Source organism: Vicugna pacos, chromosome 24, assembly GCF_048564905.1.
Source record: "Vicugna pacos chromosome 24, VicPac4, whole genome shotgun sequence".
Taxonomy (NCBI): domain Eukaryota; kingdom Metazoa; phylum Chordata; class Mammalia; order Artiodactyla; family Camelidae; genus Vicugna; species Vicugna pacos.
This window is the reverse complement of record NC_133010.1, coordinates 11334540-11349164: the sequence shown is the minus strand read 5'-3', so window position 1 is coordinate 11349164 and position 14625 is coordinate 11334540. Positions and strand designations below refer to the sequence as shown.

The 14625-nt window shown below is 41.6% G+C and overlaps 1 protein-coding gene across 9 annotated transcripts in view; it reads left to right on the top strand.

Moving 5' to 3' along the window:
- The window catches only part of GALNT1 (polypeptide N-acetylgalactosaminyltransferase 1), a 77946-nt gene that overhangs the window by 34975 nt on the left and 28346 nt on the right, over nt 1-14625 (top strand). For 6 of the 9 annotated variants that reach the window (XM_072949011.1, XM_072949004.1, XM_072949005.1 and 3 more), the window contains 2 exons: nt 1742-1987; nt 7673-7847. In XM_072949011.1, coding sequence (XP_072805112.1) covers nt 1849-1987; nt 7673-7847 — 314 coding nt within the window. In that variant the 5' untranslated portion in view covers nt 1742-1848. Of the gene's footprint in view, nt 1-287; nt 407-1741; nt 1988-7672; nt 7848-14625 lie in introns of all 9 variants that reach the window. The other 3 variants (XM_072949009.1, XM_072949006.1, XM_072949012.1) reach the window with 2 other exon arrangements.

The window sequence follows — 14625 nt, the reverse complement described above, 5'->3', positions numbered from 1 at the left end:
TAGAATCTAGTTGTGTTGCCTTGGAAAAATTAAATAGGAATGGGTACAAAGTTAAAAAGATTTACATTTGAGTGTTCTGGGCTGCAAGGATTGAAAAAAATAACAATCAGCAGATTTTAAAGAACACAAAGCCACATTCGAATCCCACATATTGCTCTAGCAGTCAGATTCCTTGCTTTGCCAATGGCCAAAAGAGGAAGATTTCCATGTAATGTGGCTTGAAATATAAATTTATATATATATTATCTCTCTCTCTCTCTCTATATATATATATATATTCTCTCCAGAAAAGTGAGACTGTTGCTCCATGACCCCGTGCACTGTGATGCTTTTGATGCTCCCCTCACCCCAGCTACCTTAGGTGCCGGTAGCTGCTCACCACATGGGACACTGCGTCACATATGGAGTAAGTGTGATTTTGAGACAAGACTGTGACAGTAGAGTCCCTGTTCTCACTGTGCAGTCAGGGACTGTTGGTTTGATGAGAGGAGGACTATAGGCAAGAGAGCAAAGTCCCCAGAGAGATGAGCAGAAATAATACATTATGTGTTTCTAAGTATCAGTGAGTATTTTGGGGGTGCTTTTCAGGTTGCTATTTAGCCACCTTGTGGAGTAGGCAAGGACTCGTATCTTTTTCGTAGATAAACTCTCTGGCCTGTCTTGGACTGTGCGGGTAAACCCCGCTCAGCTGCCTGCCAGGGAGCATGCCACATAAGGCCGCCCTTGTAAGAAGCCGCTCTGCTGCCGCTCAGCCCAGTCCTTCAGTGCGCCTGTCCGTGGGCTTTCGGTGTGGGGCCCCTGTGCCAAGAGTGTTTCCTCCACCTGCTCCTCTGAATGCCCTTGGCTCACCTCTCTCCTGATGAGCCTGCCTTTGAACATTGTGTCTGCGGCTCGGTGGGATGACGCCCTACCTCTCCGAGGCCCCTCAGACTCCTCCAGAGCTCCCCAGAATGAGCGCCTATGTGCCAGAAATGTTTCTGGTCAGGGTGTCCCAAATGACTGCAAATTTGGTGACAGTTCCTCCAGTCATTTTCTCATGATATTTTAACAGATTGGGGCAGGGGGTGATGGTTAGAAACTAAAAATCGGGGGACATCTATAAAATTAAGGACTAGGTCTCAGATCTTGTGATGCCCTTTCTTTTCTGTTATACTTTTAATGAGTCCTTTTCTGAGTGGCTGGTGATGAGCATTTTTAGAATGGGATTCAGTGGAACAGAGGGACAAGAATCACCCCAATTAAACTGCTCTAGTACAGCTACCAGGAGAGTGCGTATAAATCCTTGGGCCCCAGGAACTGAATGTGAGTTGTGGAAACGGACTGGGAATCACTAGTTTCTCAAACTCCTGTGGCAGTTAATGGCTTTACTTTTGCTTTAGTGTTTAATAGAACAGTTGAATAGAAGGCGGTTAAGTCCCATGTAAGATAGTAGCTCACTGTTTTTGCATTTTCCTAATTGTGGTGAATCAAGCACTTTTCTGCTGGTTTATTGATTCTTCAGGTTTCCTTTCTGCAAAGGGCTTGTTTACATCCTTTGTCCATTTTTCTCTTGGATCATGTATATTGATATTTGTAGGAGTTACTTTTTCTTGTTGCTATTAGTTTTTATGTATTTTACAAGTATTTTTTCAAGTCTGATTTTAAAACTATTCTTCATAGTAAAATTTCACATGCATTTTAAATTAATCTTGCAGTTCATTCTTTACGTTCTGAATTTTTAAGTTTTTTTTTCTTTCTGTAGGTTATGAACGTGATTTCTGATGAAACTGGATTGGAATAATTTTCATGATCTTTGTATATTTATATATATATATATATTTTAAAATTTTGCATTTGACTTAAAGTGCCATGAGAAAATTTGCATATTGCAAGGTGGTCCTGGCCACCTCCTTGATTTGGGTACTCTTGGATATGTTCCTGCTGCTTTACTTCAGTGAATGCAACAAATGTGATGAAAAAAAAGAGAGAGGACTTCCTGCTGGGGATGGTGAGTTACTTTCTATCACAATGGACCTGTTTTGATACGTATGTCACTTGTTTTTACTGATTTGGAAACTATAAAGTTTTAACAGTTTTAGATTAATCATAATCTCTGGCTTCCCGTATATGATGGTCATATTTGCAGCACTTGTCCAGTGGGTTCTTCCAACAGTTAAAAGTATTCGAGTATCACATATAGAATTGCTAAATTCAATTTGTGTGTTCAATATTAAATGTAGTTAATTTTGTGGAAGTTATATGACCGAATAATGCAAGGCCTCTCAGAGCCGAAACTCCGGCAACTGTACGGAGGACTGGTCTGACTCCATAATGCTGAGCAGGGCGTTACAGCTGCAGTAGCAGCATCAGGGAGATTGCTCCAGCCTTCCTGTCTCAGGCCTAAGGGAAGAGGTCATTTTAGGTAGATGTCTGGAGAGTTCGTTTTGTTAATGCTGGAGATAGCTCCAGTTAGCACGTTTAAGGAGAACTTTTGAAAAGATCAGGCTGTAAAATAGGGGCCGCTGTGAGAACGCCACAGTAACTGATACGGGAAAGGAAGACAGCACACGATGGAGGACGTACGTTGGCAAGTACTGACATTTTTGGCAGAGGACACCTGAAAAATTCAGTTTTAAACTCTGTGTTTAAACCAACACATGAATGCTGCCTTTTATTTTTGTTTTTAAACATGGTGAAAATGACTCTGCCTTGTGAGTCAGTGATGCCACTGTTCTGGGCTCTGAACTCTCCGTGATTAGTTATAGAATATCTGGCTAACCAGGATCTGTTTTAAGGAGTTATATGTAGATGATTAGTTTTCTTTGAATATGTTGTCACATTTAAATATTTTGCACTTTTACAGCGCAGGCACCTGGTCCCTTAAAATTTATAACCTAAAAATTATTTATTATTGGTAAGTGTGCCTACTTCCTGTAATTTTTATAGATGGGATTGTGTGACCAGTTCTATTTATTTTTTGGGAAATTTGCCTAAAATTAGGCTCAGTTGCTAACACTGGACTTTAGTAATACCTAGCCTAACCCCTAACTTTCTCATTTTCACCTTCCTTGTAATTTTTTAATAAAATATATTTTTATTCGAAGTTACCCTATTAATTTGTTGACTTCCCTGGTTTCCTTTATGGTCCTGCTGGTTAGTAAGTTTGTTGGGCGACAAAACCCTGCCTCGTTACCTGCTGTTAAAGCTATAACTCTGTCTCCATTTAAATCAAAGGGCAGGTATTGCCATGCATCAGTAAGAAGGTAGGGTATTCTTTTCTTAAATAGAACGGATTAACTTTCCCCCCACTCCACCTTAACTCATTGCCATTTATAGTGGGAGTTCGTGGTGTTCTACCTTAAATGGAAGGGCACGAAAGTAAGACAGAATGGGACCTCTGTAGCATCAAAGACCCACTTGGTGGATGTTTTTTAAACTCTGATATGCGCTGGGCAGTGTGCCTTCTGCTAGTGACACACAATTCAACAACACAAAAAAGTTCCTCCCTTTGGGGAACTCCCTCTCCTCCAATAGGAGAGAAAGAATAGTAGGGAGATAGTGATATGATACATTGCATACTAGAGATGCCCGTAAGAGCAGGAGGAAGGAACACCTCAGGGCACCTGAGAAGGTGCAGCAAAGAAGTGATGCTCAAGTTGAGTATCAGGGTGAACAGGTGTTGGCAGGTTTGATGGGTGAGGGGAGTGCCTTCCATGCAAAGGAGAGAAGTACATGCAAGATGAACAAGAGAGAGAGCAGAGTTGATGGATGGGAGAAGGTGAGGGGGGAGCACGAGACAAAGTCAGGGAGGCTGGCAGAGGCCCCGTCACAGAAGGCCGTTTGTGACCTGCAAAGGGTTTGGGGCCTCCTCCTGTAGGCGGTGGCATGCCGTGGAGGGATTTCTAACAAGGGAATAAGTAACCTGACGGCATCTGGACTTTCAGAAGAAAGTTTGGTGGTCTTGTGGCTGATATACTGAAAGAGAGTAAGACAGCAGAGACTGGTTTTAGTGCTGCTGAGAAAGTTTGGAGGCGTCCTTGGGGTCTACACTAAAATGACACTGGACGTGGAGGAATAAAATACACGAGAAGTCTTTAAATAGCGGGATTTACATTGAATGTCGGTAATAAGGGAAAGAGGAAAGTCTAAGATGACTCTCAGGTCTCCCTCTTTGGATCAGTTGATGTGAAATGAGGCCCCCAGAGGTGGAGCAGCTTTGATGAGAAGGTGGAAGGAGGAGCACTTCCAGGTGCCAGTGTAGATGCTCTGCCGCAGAGAGTGGTTGAGGTGGAGCTCGTGGGTGGCTGTGTGAGCCTGTGTGCACATGAGACGGCCACAGGCTGTGTGGAGAGTTGGAAGAGGCAGACCAGAGTTGGGGAGGGTCATGGAGGGTCCCTACAGGAAGAGAAGGCTTCTGGGAAGTCAGAGGTGGGAGGAGAGGCCAGAGGGAGTTGGGTCATGGGAATCCAGGAGTGATGTTTGTTCAGAGATTTTACCTGAGATGAAGTTTTTCTGATATGTTTCCTAATGGGTTTCCTTGTGACCCTCGCACGTGCCACTGGATATGTATATACTGGCGTGCAGCCTCTTTTTAGGAAGCTTTGGCACAGAGAGAGGTGGGTAGTATAGTAGTTAAAGGAATGGAGCAAAAATTAGTTTTCCATGTATGTATATATTTTTTATGTGTGTTGAGGGAGAGACTTAAAATAAAAGGGAAAGAAATAATGGTTGAAAGAGCAAATTCTCAGCAGATGAGAGAGTGTGATATCAGAACCGTAAGAAAAGGATTATCCTTGAAGATGATTCTAAGGTTAGTACGGTTTCGAAAACCACTAGTGGCGTGAGCATCAAAGAGAAGGAGTGGTTTTATACAAAGTACAGAAGTACAGAGTAGAGGGAAATTAGTCTGGAAGTGACGGTGCGGAGCTATGAGGTAGATCACTGCCTGCTGAGAACAGGAGAATGAACGTTCTCCCAGAAAAGGCTGTGAGGTCAGTGGGCTCTGGGGGAGAGAGTCAGATCTGAGTTGTCTGGTAGATGGGGCCCCCGTGTTGAGGAGACAAGATGATGGAGAAGCTTTGTGATGGCCCAGAGGGTAGAGCGGGACACACGGAGAAGGAGGTCAGCAGCAGAAGGACGAGGGATCGGCTGAGCAGTCAGCCAGGAGGTGAGTTAATAGCTGCAGGGAGAGGGTTTGAGAGGCCAGCAGTTCCAGATGGGCCCCTAGCGCATCTGTTTTCAAACTGTGTTCCATGTACCATTAAGGGATTGAAAGGAAAGAGTAGGGAAATGATTTAGGGACGGGGAGGAGTTGATGCTAAGCAAGGACAGTTTGAAGAATCTGCTCTGATGTGAAGTTTCAGTGCAGTGGGAGCTGAGAGGTCCCAAGTAGCATCAGAGCCTTGAAGTTGTCAAGGTTCTCAGCACGAGGCTAGTGAGGAATTGTGGTGGTGCCACCGAAGAGATCTTTTACTGCAAGTTGTTGGAAGAGAGTAGGTAGGTGATGCCACCAAGGACGTGGACCTTCTTAGTGGAATTAGCAAGTATGCTCAGTGACCTAGAAGAATGGAGGTCTCTTTTGATAGAACACGAGGTCTCCAGGGTGTTCATTTTCTATGGCATTTGAAAAACCAAATAAAAACGAAAAAGCAAAAAAAAGCAATGAGCCGATATGACGCTTGAGGGCAGTTGCTTCAGTCTTGTAAGAATCTCATTTCTCACCATTCTTTGAACTGCTTTTCAGAGCCAATTTGGTGAAATTTACCAAATTCTGTTCTTTATACTATTTTGTGTAAAAAGGTGCCTTATTTTTAAGCAGAGTAAATTCCTTGTCTGTATGAAAATGCTCAGGGCCTTTTATGTGATTATCATTGATACAGTTAGTTTTCTGGGATTCTTACATTTAGTTTGCTACTTGCCAATAACAACAGGTAGTCCTGGTGATTACAGAGGGTTGTTTTGTTTTGTTTTATTTTCCTGAGTAGTTCTTTCTTACAGTTTTATACTTGTGTTTTATAACCCAGACTGCCTGAGAATAGCAAAATTCTTCTGTTGCTAGAGAATTAGATTGGGCTTCCCTTGAACAAACCAGGTTAGTGTGGGTTATGTCTTGGGAATATTTTTTGCAACTCTTCTGCTTTTTAGAATTAACTCATTCATTCACTTTATGGACTTGGATGTTGTATAAAAGAGTCGGTATATTTTGCAGATCCTGTTTCAGGTAGGAACTGATCCTTTATGTTCACGCTGATCTCAAGGCCAGAATTTTACTTCACAATGACGGGGCAAGATCTTAACTTTCTGGCCATGCAGTCTCTTAGGCTGTAAGCAATCAAGTTTATACTTACTAGTCCTTACAGTGATCATTCATTGAGTGCTCTTTCATGCTCCCCCAACCCCCACAGAAAATTTTAAACAAACAAAAATAGGGAAAATAGAGAATTGATCTTCCATATACCCATTGTCTGGTTTCAACAGCTGTCAACTCAAAGCTAGACTTGTGGCATGGATACCTTTTTCTCTCTGTCCTCCCCCCGTGTTGGTGGTGGTTGTTGAAGAAGAAGAAATTAGGCTGATTCTCTTCTCCAGTTTCCCACAGTCAAGGTTTATATTCCTTTAATTTTTTGTTTTTTAATCATATCCTTCTGTCCCCTTTATTTCCTGTGAGTTGGTAGGTAGGTTCAGAGGCTTGATCAGATTCAGGATCTATACTTCCCCCTTCCCCAAGCAAAAATGTGTTATAGATGGTGTTCTGTATAATTTAATACTCTTATTTAAAACTGAGCAGTATGAAAATGTTTCCATTTTAACTTTTCTTTAAAGAATCATCTTATACTAAAATAGGACACAGGTAACAGGATATTTATAATAAGGGCCGCTAGATGTCTCCCACCCACCTTTTCTGTGCCATGCACAAAAGATCTTGTCACCTCCAGCCCTCTGCTGCTTTACATTGACCCCTGAACATCCCAATCCCCAAACTTATTCATTGCTCTTTTGCTCACATATTAATTCAGCACATAGTTAAGCTAAAAAGAGATCATGATCCAGTTGGGGGAGGGTGTCATAAGATAGCCTTAGCAGTCACTGTAATAAGGGATAACTATTGGTTAGAGACATAGAGCCCTAGATGAAACGATGTGGCAGTCAGGAGTGGTAAATGGTCACTAGAGAGCTTCGGAAGAACTGCAGGAGAGAAGCCATTTCAGTTGGGCCTTGGAGGACAAGTATGGGTTTGGTATTGCAGAGGTGGAAGTGGGAAGGAGATGCTGAGGATGGGACCAGTGTGAGCAAAGGCACCGGTGCAAGAAACCATGAGGCACATGGAGGAGAGTGGTGTGTGCTGTTTGGGAGGTGGAGAGCCCAGCGGGTGGTGGTCTTGGAGCGTTAAGTTAAATTCCCTATTAAAGAAAACAGACTCCAGGAGACCAAGGGAATAACACGATGAAGGCTGTGTTTTAAGGAGGCTGAGGTGGTAACAGTATTTGAGGTGGGAGTGCCGAGGCCGTGCAGTGATTCAGGTGAGTGGTGCAAGGCGAGGAGGTCTTGGGTCAGGCAGCTGCTGGCAGTGTTACAGACTTGGGAGAGGATGGGCTCAGAAACACTGGTTGTTGAGGGCATAGTTCAAACTCATATGTTACTAAACAGAAACATGAATCAATTGCTATAAAATTAAGTTTCCTTTTATTCTTAGTTCTAGAGCCAGTACAAAAGCCTCATGAAGGTCCTGGAGAAATGGGGAAACCAGTCGTCATTCCTAAAGAGGATCAGGAAAAGATGAAAGAGATGTTTAAAATCAATCAGTTCAACTTAATGGCAAGTGAGATGATTGCACTCAACAGATCTTTACCAGATGTTAGGTTAGAAGGGTAAGTACCTGGTGTGGTCCTGACAGTATTTAATTTGAATGAGAAGTATGTTCTGAGTCTGGTAGGTTGCACTGTGGTGTTGACTGTTCTTAAACTGAATGTTATATCGCTAAGCTACTACTTACACCCCACTTAAAAAATAATTAAATGCTGATAAAATAATTCTAGTGACCATTGGGACTATGGATTTTAGGCTTTGGAAGATAATTGTTTACCTTGACAGATTAGTAGGGATTTTAAACTTCTTTATTACCAAAACATTTAAATACTATTTTTTAAAGATTCTTTTAAGTTGTGTGTAACTTAAAGCAGTGACGTATACAATTGTAATTGTGCAGATCACTGACTGTTTGTATATGTATGTATCTGTCTCGAGTGTCATCCAAGTCAAGTTATAGAACATTTCCGTCACCCTTGCAAGTTCTCTTATGTACTCCCACCCCCAGGGGCAGCCTTTGTTTTGATCTCTAAACATAGAAGAGCTTTGTTTTTCTCGGAACTTTTTATAAATGGATCCGTACTATGTATATTCTTTTGTGTCTTTGAGATCCATATTACTGCATAGATCAGAGATTTATTCCTTCCCATTGCAGTGTGGTGGTTTGTCGTGTGACTATACCACAGTTTATCTACACACTGATAGATATTTGGGTTGTTTCCACTTTCTGTTATGATTAAAGCTGTGGTGGTGATACCTCTGTGCGTGTTTTTCGGAGGACTTAAGCTCTCATTTCTGTTCGGTATTTACTGAGGAAAGGAATAAGGTGTACACTTACATAACTTTATCATGTGCTGCCAAGCATTTTTCCAAGATACTGGTACCAGCTTACACTCCTACGAGCAATACAAGAGACCCAGTTGTGCCACATGAGGACGGTAATACGAGGGATCTGGGCTAGAGGACAACAGCCCCAGTTAAAAGCAAGGGAACTGTACAGGGGATGGTAGATCAAGTGGACATACACATTCTGGCTGCAGAGACCCCTTGCAGCCACCTTGCCTTCTCCGGCTCCCGTTAATAACCACAGCCAAGCCTTACCCCCCAGGCAAGAGACTGGGGCATCTTTTTCAACAGAATTGGACTAGCCCGAGAGGAAAACAAAAAAGAAGTATGGACACCAACATCAGAGATTCTCCAATTTATATCCAGGGCTTATATTCAGCATTTTGGTCTTCCATGTTTAATCGTAGGTAACCAAGAAGAACAGACATCCCAGGAAACCCTCAGACGTGGAGAGTATAATGCAAAACTGTAAACAACTCGGAGGAAGCAGAGACTATTTGAGAGGAAGAAAACTTAAAAAGAACAATTAGTAGTCCCAATTAAGTAAGAAAACCTATTGCAACCATAAAACAAGAATAGGAATGCTCTTCAAAAGATACACTGAGAGAACTAAAAAGAGCTTTTGGGAATTTAAAAACTTGAAAACATCCAGAAGTTAGAAGGCAGAGCTTAGAAGGCAGTGAAGAATTACAGAGCCAAAATACGAGAGAACGTGGAAACCCAGAGAAATGAGCCTAGAATTTAGAGGCAACTTTTTACTTAGAGGCATCTGCTGAATCCAGAAGGACTATACTGAGAAATAGTGGTTTTGACAGCCCTTTGGTGCTAGGTAGGGCCTGAAAACAGAACCTATCATGTAAGGAGGAAGGGTGATGGTGGTGTTGGAATCCGGGAGTCCCTTCCTGCATGCTTTAGTGTTAGGCTTCTAGAAGTAATGGTCATATTGAAGTGGACAGATCAGCTTTTGTGGGGACTGAAGCCCAACTTCAAACTATCTCAATATATGAAGCTAAATTAAGGTGCTTAGGGTTTACTAGTGCCTCTAGCTCCCTTAGAAGCAAACAAATCCGCTTCGAAGGAAGATCTCAGGCATCAATTTTTTTTTTTCTTTATGGTATTTCGTATATAGTGTCTGGCTTGCAATTGAAAAAAAAAAAAGAGCAGACATATGAGGAAACAAGACAGCATGAAAGAAAACAAAGCATTAGAAATGAAAACAGACCAAAAAGGACTCCAGGTAATGGAGTTATCAGAAACAGACTTTAAGATGATTTTATATAATATTAATGTGTTTAAGGAGATTAAAAATGAGATTGAGAATTTCAACAGAGAACTGGAACCTATTAAGAAATAACCAGATGGAAATTCTAGAATTGAGGAAGTATAGTAATAAAAATAAAAAACAGTGGATGGGTTTAGCAGCAGATTAGACATAACTGAAGAGAGAATTAGTGAACTGAATTAAGGAACAGGAGTAAATATCTAGAATGAGGCATGGAGAATTAGAAAGAGGGGACATGAAAAACAGTAAGAGATACAGGAGATACAGTGAGAGGTCTAAAATTATTGACAAATTGCAGTTACGAAGTGAGAAAGGAAATAGAGCGGCAGCAATTTTTCAAAGTATAATGGCTGAGAATTTTCCAAAACTGATGAAAGGAAACGAGGCACAGAATCAGTAGGTCTGATGAGCCTTGAGCAGGATACCTGCCGCATAATAACGACCTGGACACATCGTAGTAAAACCACTGCAAATCAAAACTAGAGAAAAGAGTCAAAAACGAAAAAATCAGAGAGGGAAAATAAAGATTCCCTTCAAAGATTCCCTTGTAAGTCTGACAGCTAACTTCTTAAGAGAAAAAAAAAGAGGAAGCCAACAGATAATGGAGTGGTATCTTTTAAGAGAGAACTACAGCCTTAAATTCTATACACAGCAAAAGTATTCTTCAAAAATAAAAAGATTTTAAGATCAACAAAAACTGAGATAATTCATTACCCACACTAAAAAATGCTGGTGGGTATTTTCTTGGCAGAAAATGACCCCATGAGTGATCAGATAATAGAAATGAAGGAAGAGCATGAAAGTAAGTGGGTGAGGTGGAGGAGAAGCGAGCAGAGAAGAGCTCTGAGAGGCCACGTATTGAAAATCGACTGTATGGAGATTTAAGATGACCGAGAACGGGATGACAAGATTAGTGCTGGAATTGGTAGGGAAGGTGGCAGATGACTGTAACAAGGATGGGTTGGCAGCTTCTGATAGCACCTTCTTTAAAGGACCTGAGGCTTCTTAGGGAAGAAGGAGAACCTGTAGTCTTGAATCACCAGTGAGGAACAAGGGAGATATTTACCCCCACCTCCAGACTCAGCGGTTTAAGGGATGTGGAAGAAAAGCCAGCCTAGGAAAAAAATCAAATCAAATTGCAGATACAATACTTAGAGTTATGGAGGTAATTGCCAAGAGAAACAGATAAAAGAACATGGTTTGCATTATGGGAAGGGAGAAATGGCAGAGAGGTGAGGGAACAGCCTTTTTAACGTGCTTCGGGCAGTTAGTTAATTTTTAAGCTATGTACGTGTCCTTTGATCAAAATGAAAGCTAAATAAAGTTCCTCAGGTAATTCTAATTTCTGCGGACATCCCGCCTCCCAGGGACTCACTGCTCCAGTCTAGTGCTTCTCAAACTTGCTGGGGTAGGAGAGGAGGGAGAAGGAAGAAAGGCTGCAGGTGGGGATGTGGAATTCTCTCTGCTCTCTGACCTTTAGGTCGCTCCTTACTAGCTCCTCAGACCAGAAAGAGAGCGCCTCTCTTGGGTCTCATTGTGCACGCGTGCAGTTTTGCGGCTGCTGAGTGCAGGCTGGCCAATGCCAGAGCGGGAAGGATGGGAGTCCCCGCTGATTGGATGGAACTTCACCTTCAGGTCTCCTTCGTCAGCTGGCCTGCTGCCATTTACAGTTCGGTGTCCCCTCACATACCTGTCCAGGAGTTAGGGTTCCACCCACTGGGAGTAACAGTGGAGTACACTTACTCCATCTTTCCTGGAACCAGAAAATACACCCATTCAAAGTGTATATAGTTCAGTGATTTTTAGTAGTAGAATCATATAAAAGTGGGTCTTTTGTATCTGGTTTCTTTGAGGATGATGTTTCTGAGATGTATCCTTTGTTCCTTTTTATTGTCCAGTGTTATTCAGCTGTATGAATGTAACACATTTATATCTTCTGTCACTCGCTGAGCGTTTGAATTGTTCCCATTTTCTGGCTGTTACGAATAATGTTGCTAAGAACATTTATGCACAAGTCTGTGTGTGGATATATGTTCTTGTTTTTCTTAGATAGGTTTTTGTTTTTCTTGGATGGATTCCTGATTGCTGGGTCATATGGTCACTCTTTGTTTAATTATTTAAGAAATTGCCACATTATTTTCTAACGCTGCTGCACCACCCACGTTCCCACCAGCAGTGTATGCGGGTTCTAGTTTCTCCACATCCTCACCAGTACTTCTTCTTGCCTTTTTAATTATAGCCATTCTGCTAGGTATGAAGTGGTGTCTCACTGTGATTTTAATTTGCATTTCTCTAATGACTGATACTGTTGGGGATATCTTCATGTACTTATTGGCCATTCTTACATCTTTCATGAAATAGTTCTTCAAGTATCTTGCCCATTTTAAATTGGATTATTTGTCTTCCTGTTACTGAGTTGTAAGAGTTTTTTTTAATATATTCCGGATATAAATCATTTTATCAGATGTTTGATTTCCAGATATTTTCTCAGTTTGCAGCTTGTCCTTTACATTTCCTTAATGGTATCTTTAGGCATAGAATGGCACACAAAAAATTTAATTTTGATGAAGTCATATTTATTAGTTGTTTCTTTTATGGATTGTGCTTCTAATGTGTTATTCCACCTCATGGTGCAAGGCTGGAATCTTTCTTCCTAAGATCAGAAACAAGGAAAGGATGTCTGCTCTCCACTTGTATTCAAAATTGCACCAGTTCAGAACTCAGAAGTGTGCCATGCATACAGAAGTCCTCTCTGGTCTGAGATACAACAAAGGGGACTTTTAAGGGTTAGAGAGTGAAGTAAAACCCTTATTTCTCTCCCAATCCATCTCCCTATTTAACCTTTTCAACCTTCCCCACAATCCCAGCCCCTAGGCAATATTGCCAAGGCTGCACAGCCATGGGGGCAGTGCCCAGGCAAGCAGTGAAGCTCTGGGGAAGGGGAATCGTCTGTTTGACTGGAAGAACTCTGGCCTCCAGAGCATGAGGAGAATTCCCATTGTTTTCTGTCTCCCACAGACTGGCTTAGAACACAGATACAGTCGCAGGAAGTATGCAGCAGAGTGAGGAAACTGAAGCCTCGGCTCTCTGGCTCTGTTGGAAGACTAAACATACAAGATGTCAGTTCTCCTCCAATAGATGTTTGGTGAAATTCCACTCAAAACCCCAGGGAGAGATTTAAAATTTTATTTGGAAAGGCAAAGGAAATAGAATAGCTAAAATAATTTTGAAAAAGATGAATAAAGTTGGAGAAAACACAGTACCCGATTTAAAGACTCTCCATAAAGCTGCAGTGATCAAGACAGTGTGGTTTTGGCAAAAAAGATAGATGTATAGATTAGTGGAACAGAATAGAAAGCTCAGAAATAGACCCACACGAATATGGTTATTTGACTTTTGACAAAGCTGAAAAGCCAACTCAATAGAGAAAAGATTATCTTTTCAACAAATGATATTGGAACAATTAGAAATCCATAGGTAAAAACACGACTCAACCTTAATTTCATGCATTATATGAAAATTAAGTCAAATTGGATCAGAGATCTAAATCTAAAACCTTAAAGTTTTTAACTTGGGGATGATAGTCAGGGCCTGGCGTTAGGCAGAGAGTATTCAGACATGACACAAAAGCATGATTCCATAAGAGAAAAAACTGATAAATAAAATCATCAAATCAAAAAATTTTCTCTCTGCTAAAAATGCTGTTAGGAAAATGACAAGCTACAGAGTAGGAGGGAATATCTGTACCTGGGAGACGTAATTAAGAATCTGCCTGTGGATTGCAGCTGAAACTCATGCCTCTGAGTGTCCACCGTATGCTCCACTGACAGTCATGCAATAGAGGGGGAAGAAAACGAGTGGAGACACACTAGATAACCAGGAAGGGATGTTTCCTTCTCCGGCAGTGTTTCCCCAACATCCTTTACTGACAAAGCTTATGAATCCATCTTGCTAACTGCAAAGCACAAATGCTTGTAGGAGCCAGTTACGTTATCACAGAGCAGGCAATGAAGGATATATTTGGAGCTAAGAGGCAATAATTTCTTAATGGGCATACTGCACAAAAGTGGTAAATCTTTTCTCTGATAGCTAATGTAGTATGTGTTTGTGGATTTTTGTATTTTAATAATTGCTGTTTCAATTTATAATGTAACTATAACCCATAAACATAAGCACTTCGGGGTCCTCAACTTTTAAATACGTTAAGAGGCTTTGAGTGGAAAAGTTTTGAGAGTTGCTGCTCTATATTATTCTTTTTAAGTAAAGTTCAAAAAAAGAGGCAAAACTCATGTGTCATGTGAGAGGTCCAGAGGAGTGGCTACCTCGGGAAGGGGCACAAAGACAGCCTCTGGGTTGTTGGTAGTGGTTTGTTTCTTCACCTGGCTGCTGACTACTTGATGCATTCACTGTAGAAACTCCACTGTCTGCTTAGGATTGTCAGCTTGTTTGTGCGTATATTTCAGTAAAAAGTTAAGACTTTTTTCCCCTCTCTTCCTGACGCACACCCTGTTGTCAGATCTGTCTGTAGTTTTTGTTTGTTTAAGTAGCACACCCTTGCCCTGGCTTATTTTCATCCCTGAGAAGGAAAGGCTCAGCTGGGACAGGGTGGAAGCAAACTGCTTCATAATACTGCCTGTGCTCATCCTCATCTTTGTGCCCCCCCACCCCCAGGGGATCCTTCACCCCGAGCCCCACAAGGATAGCTGTTCCTT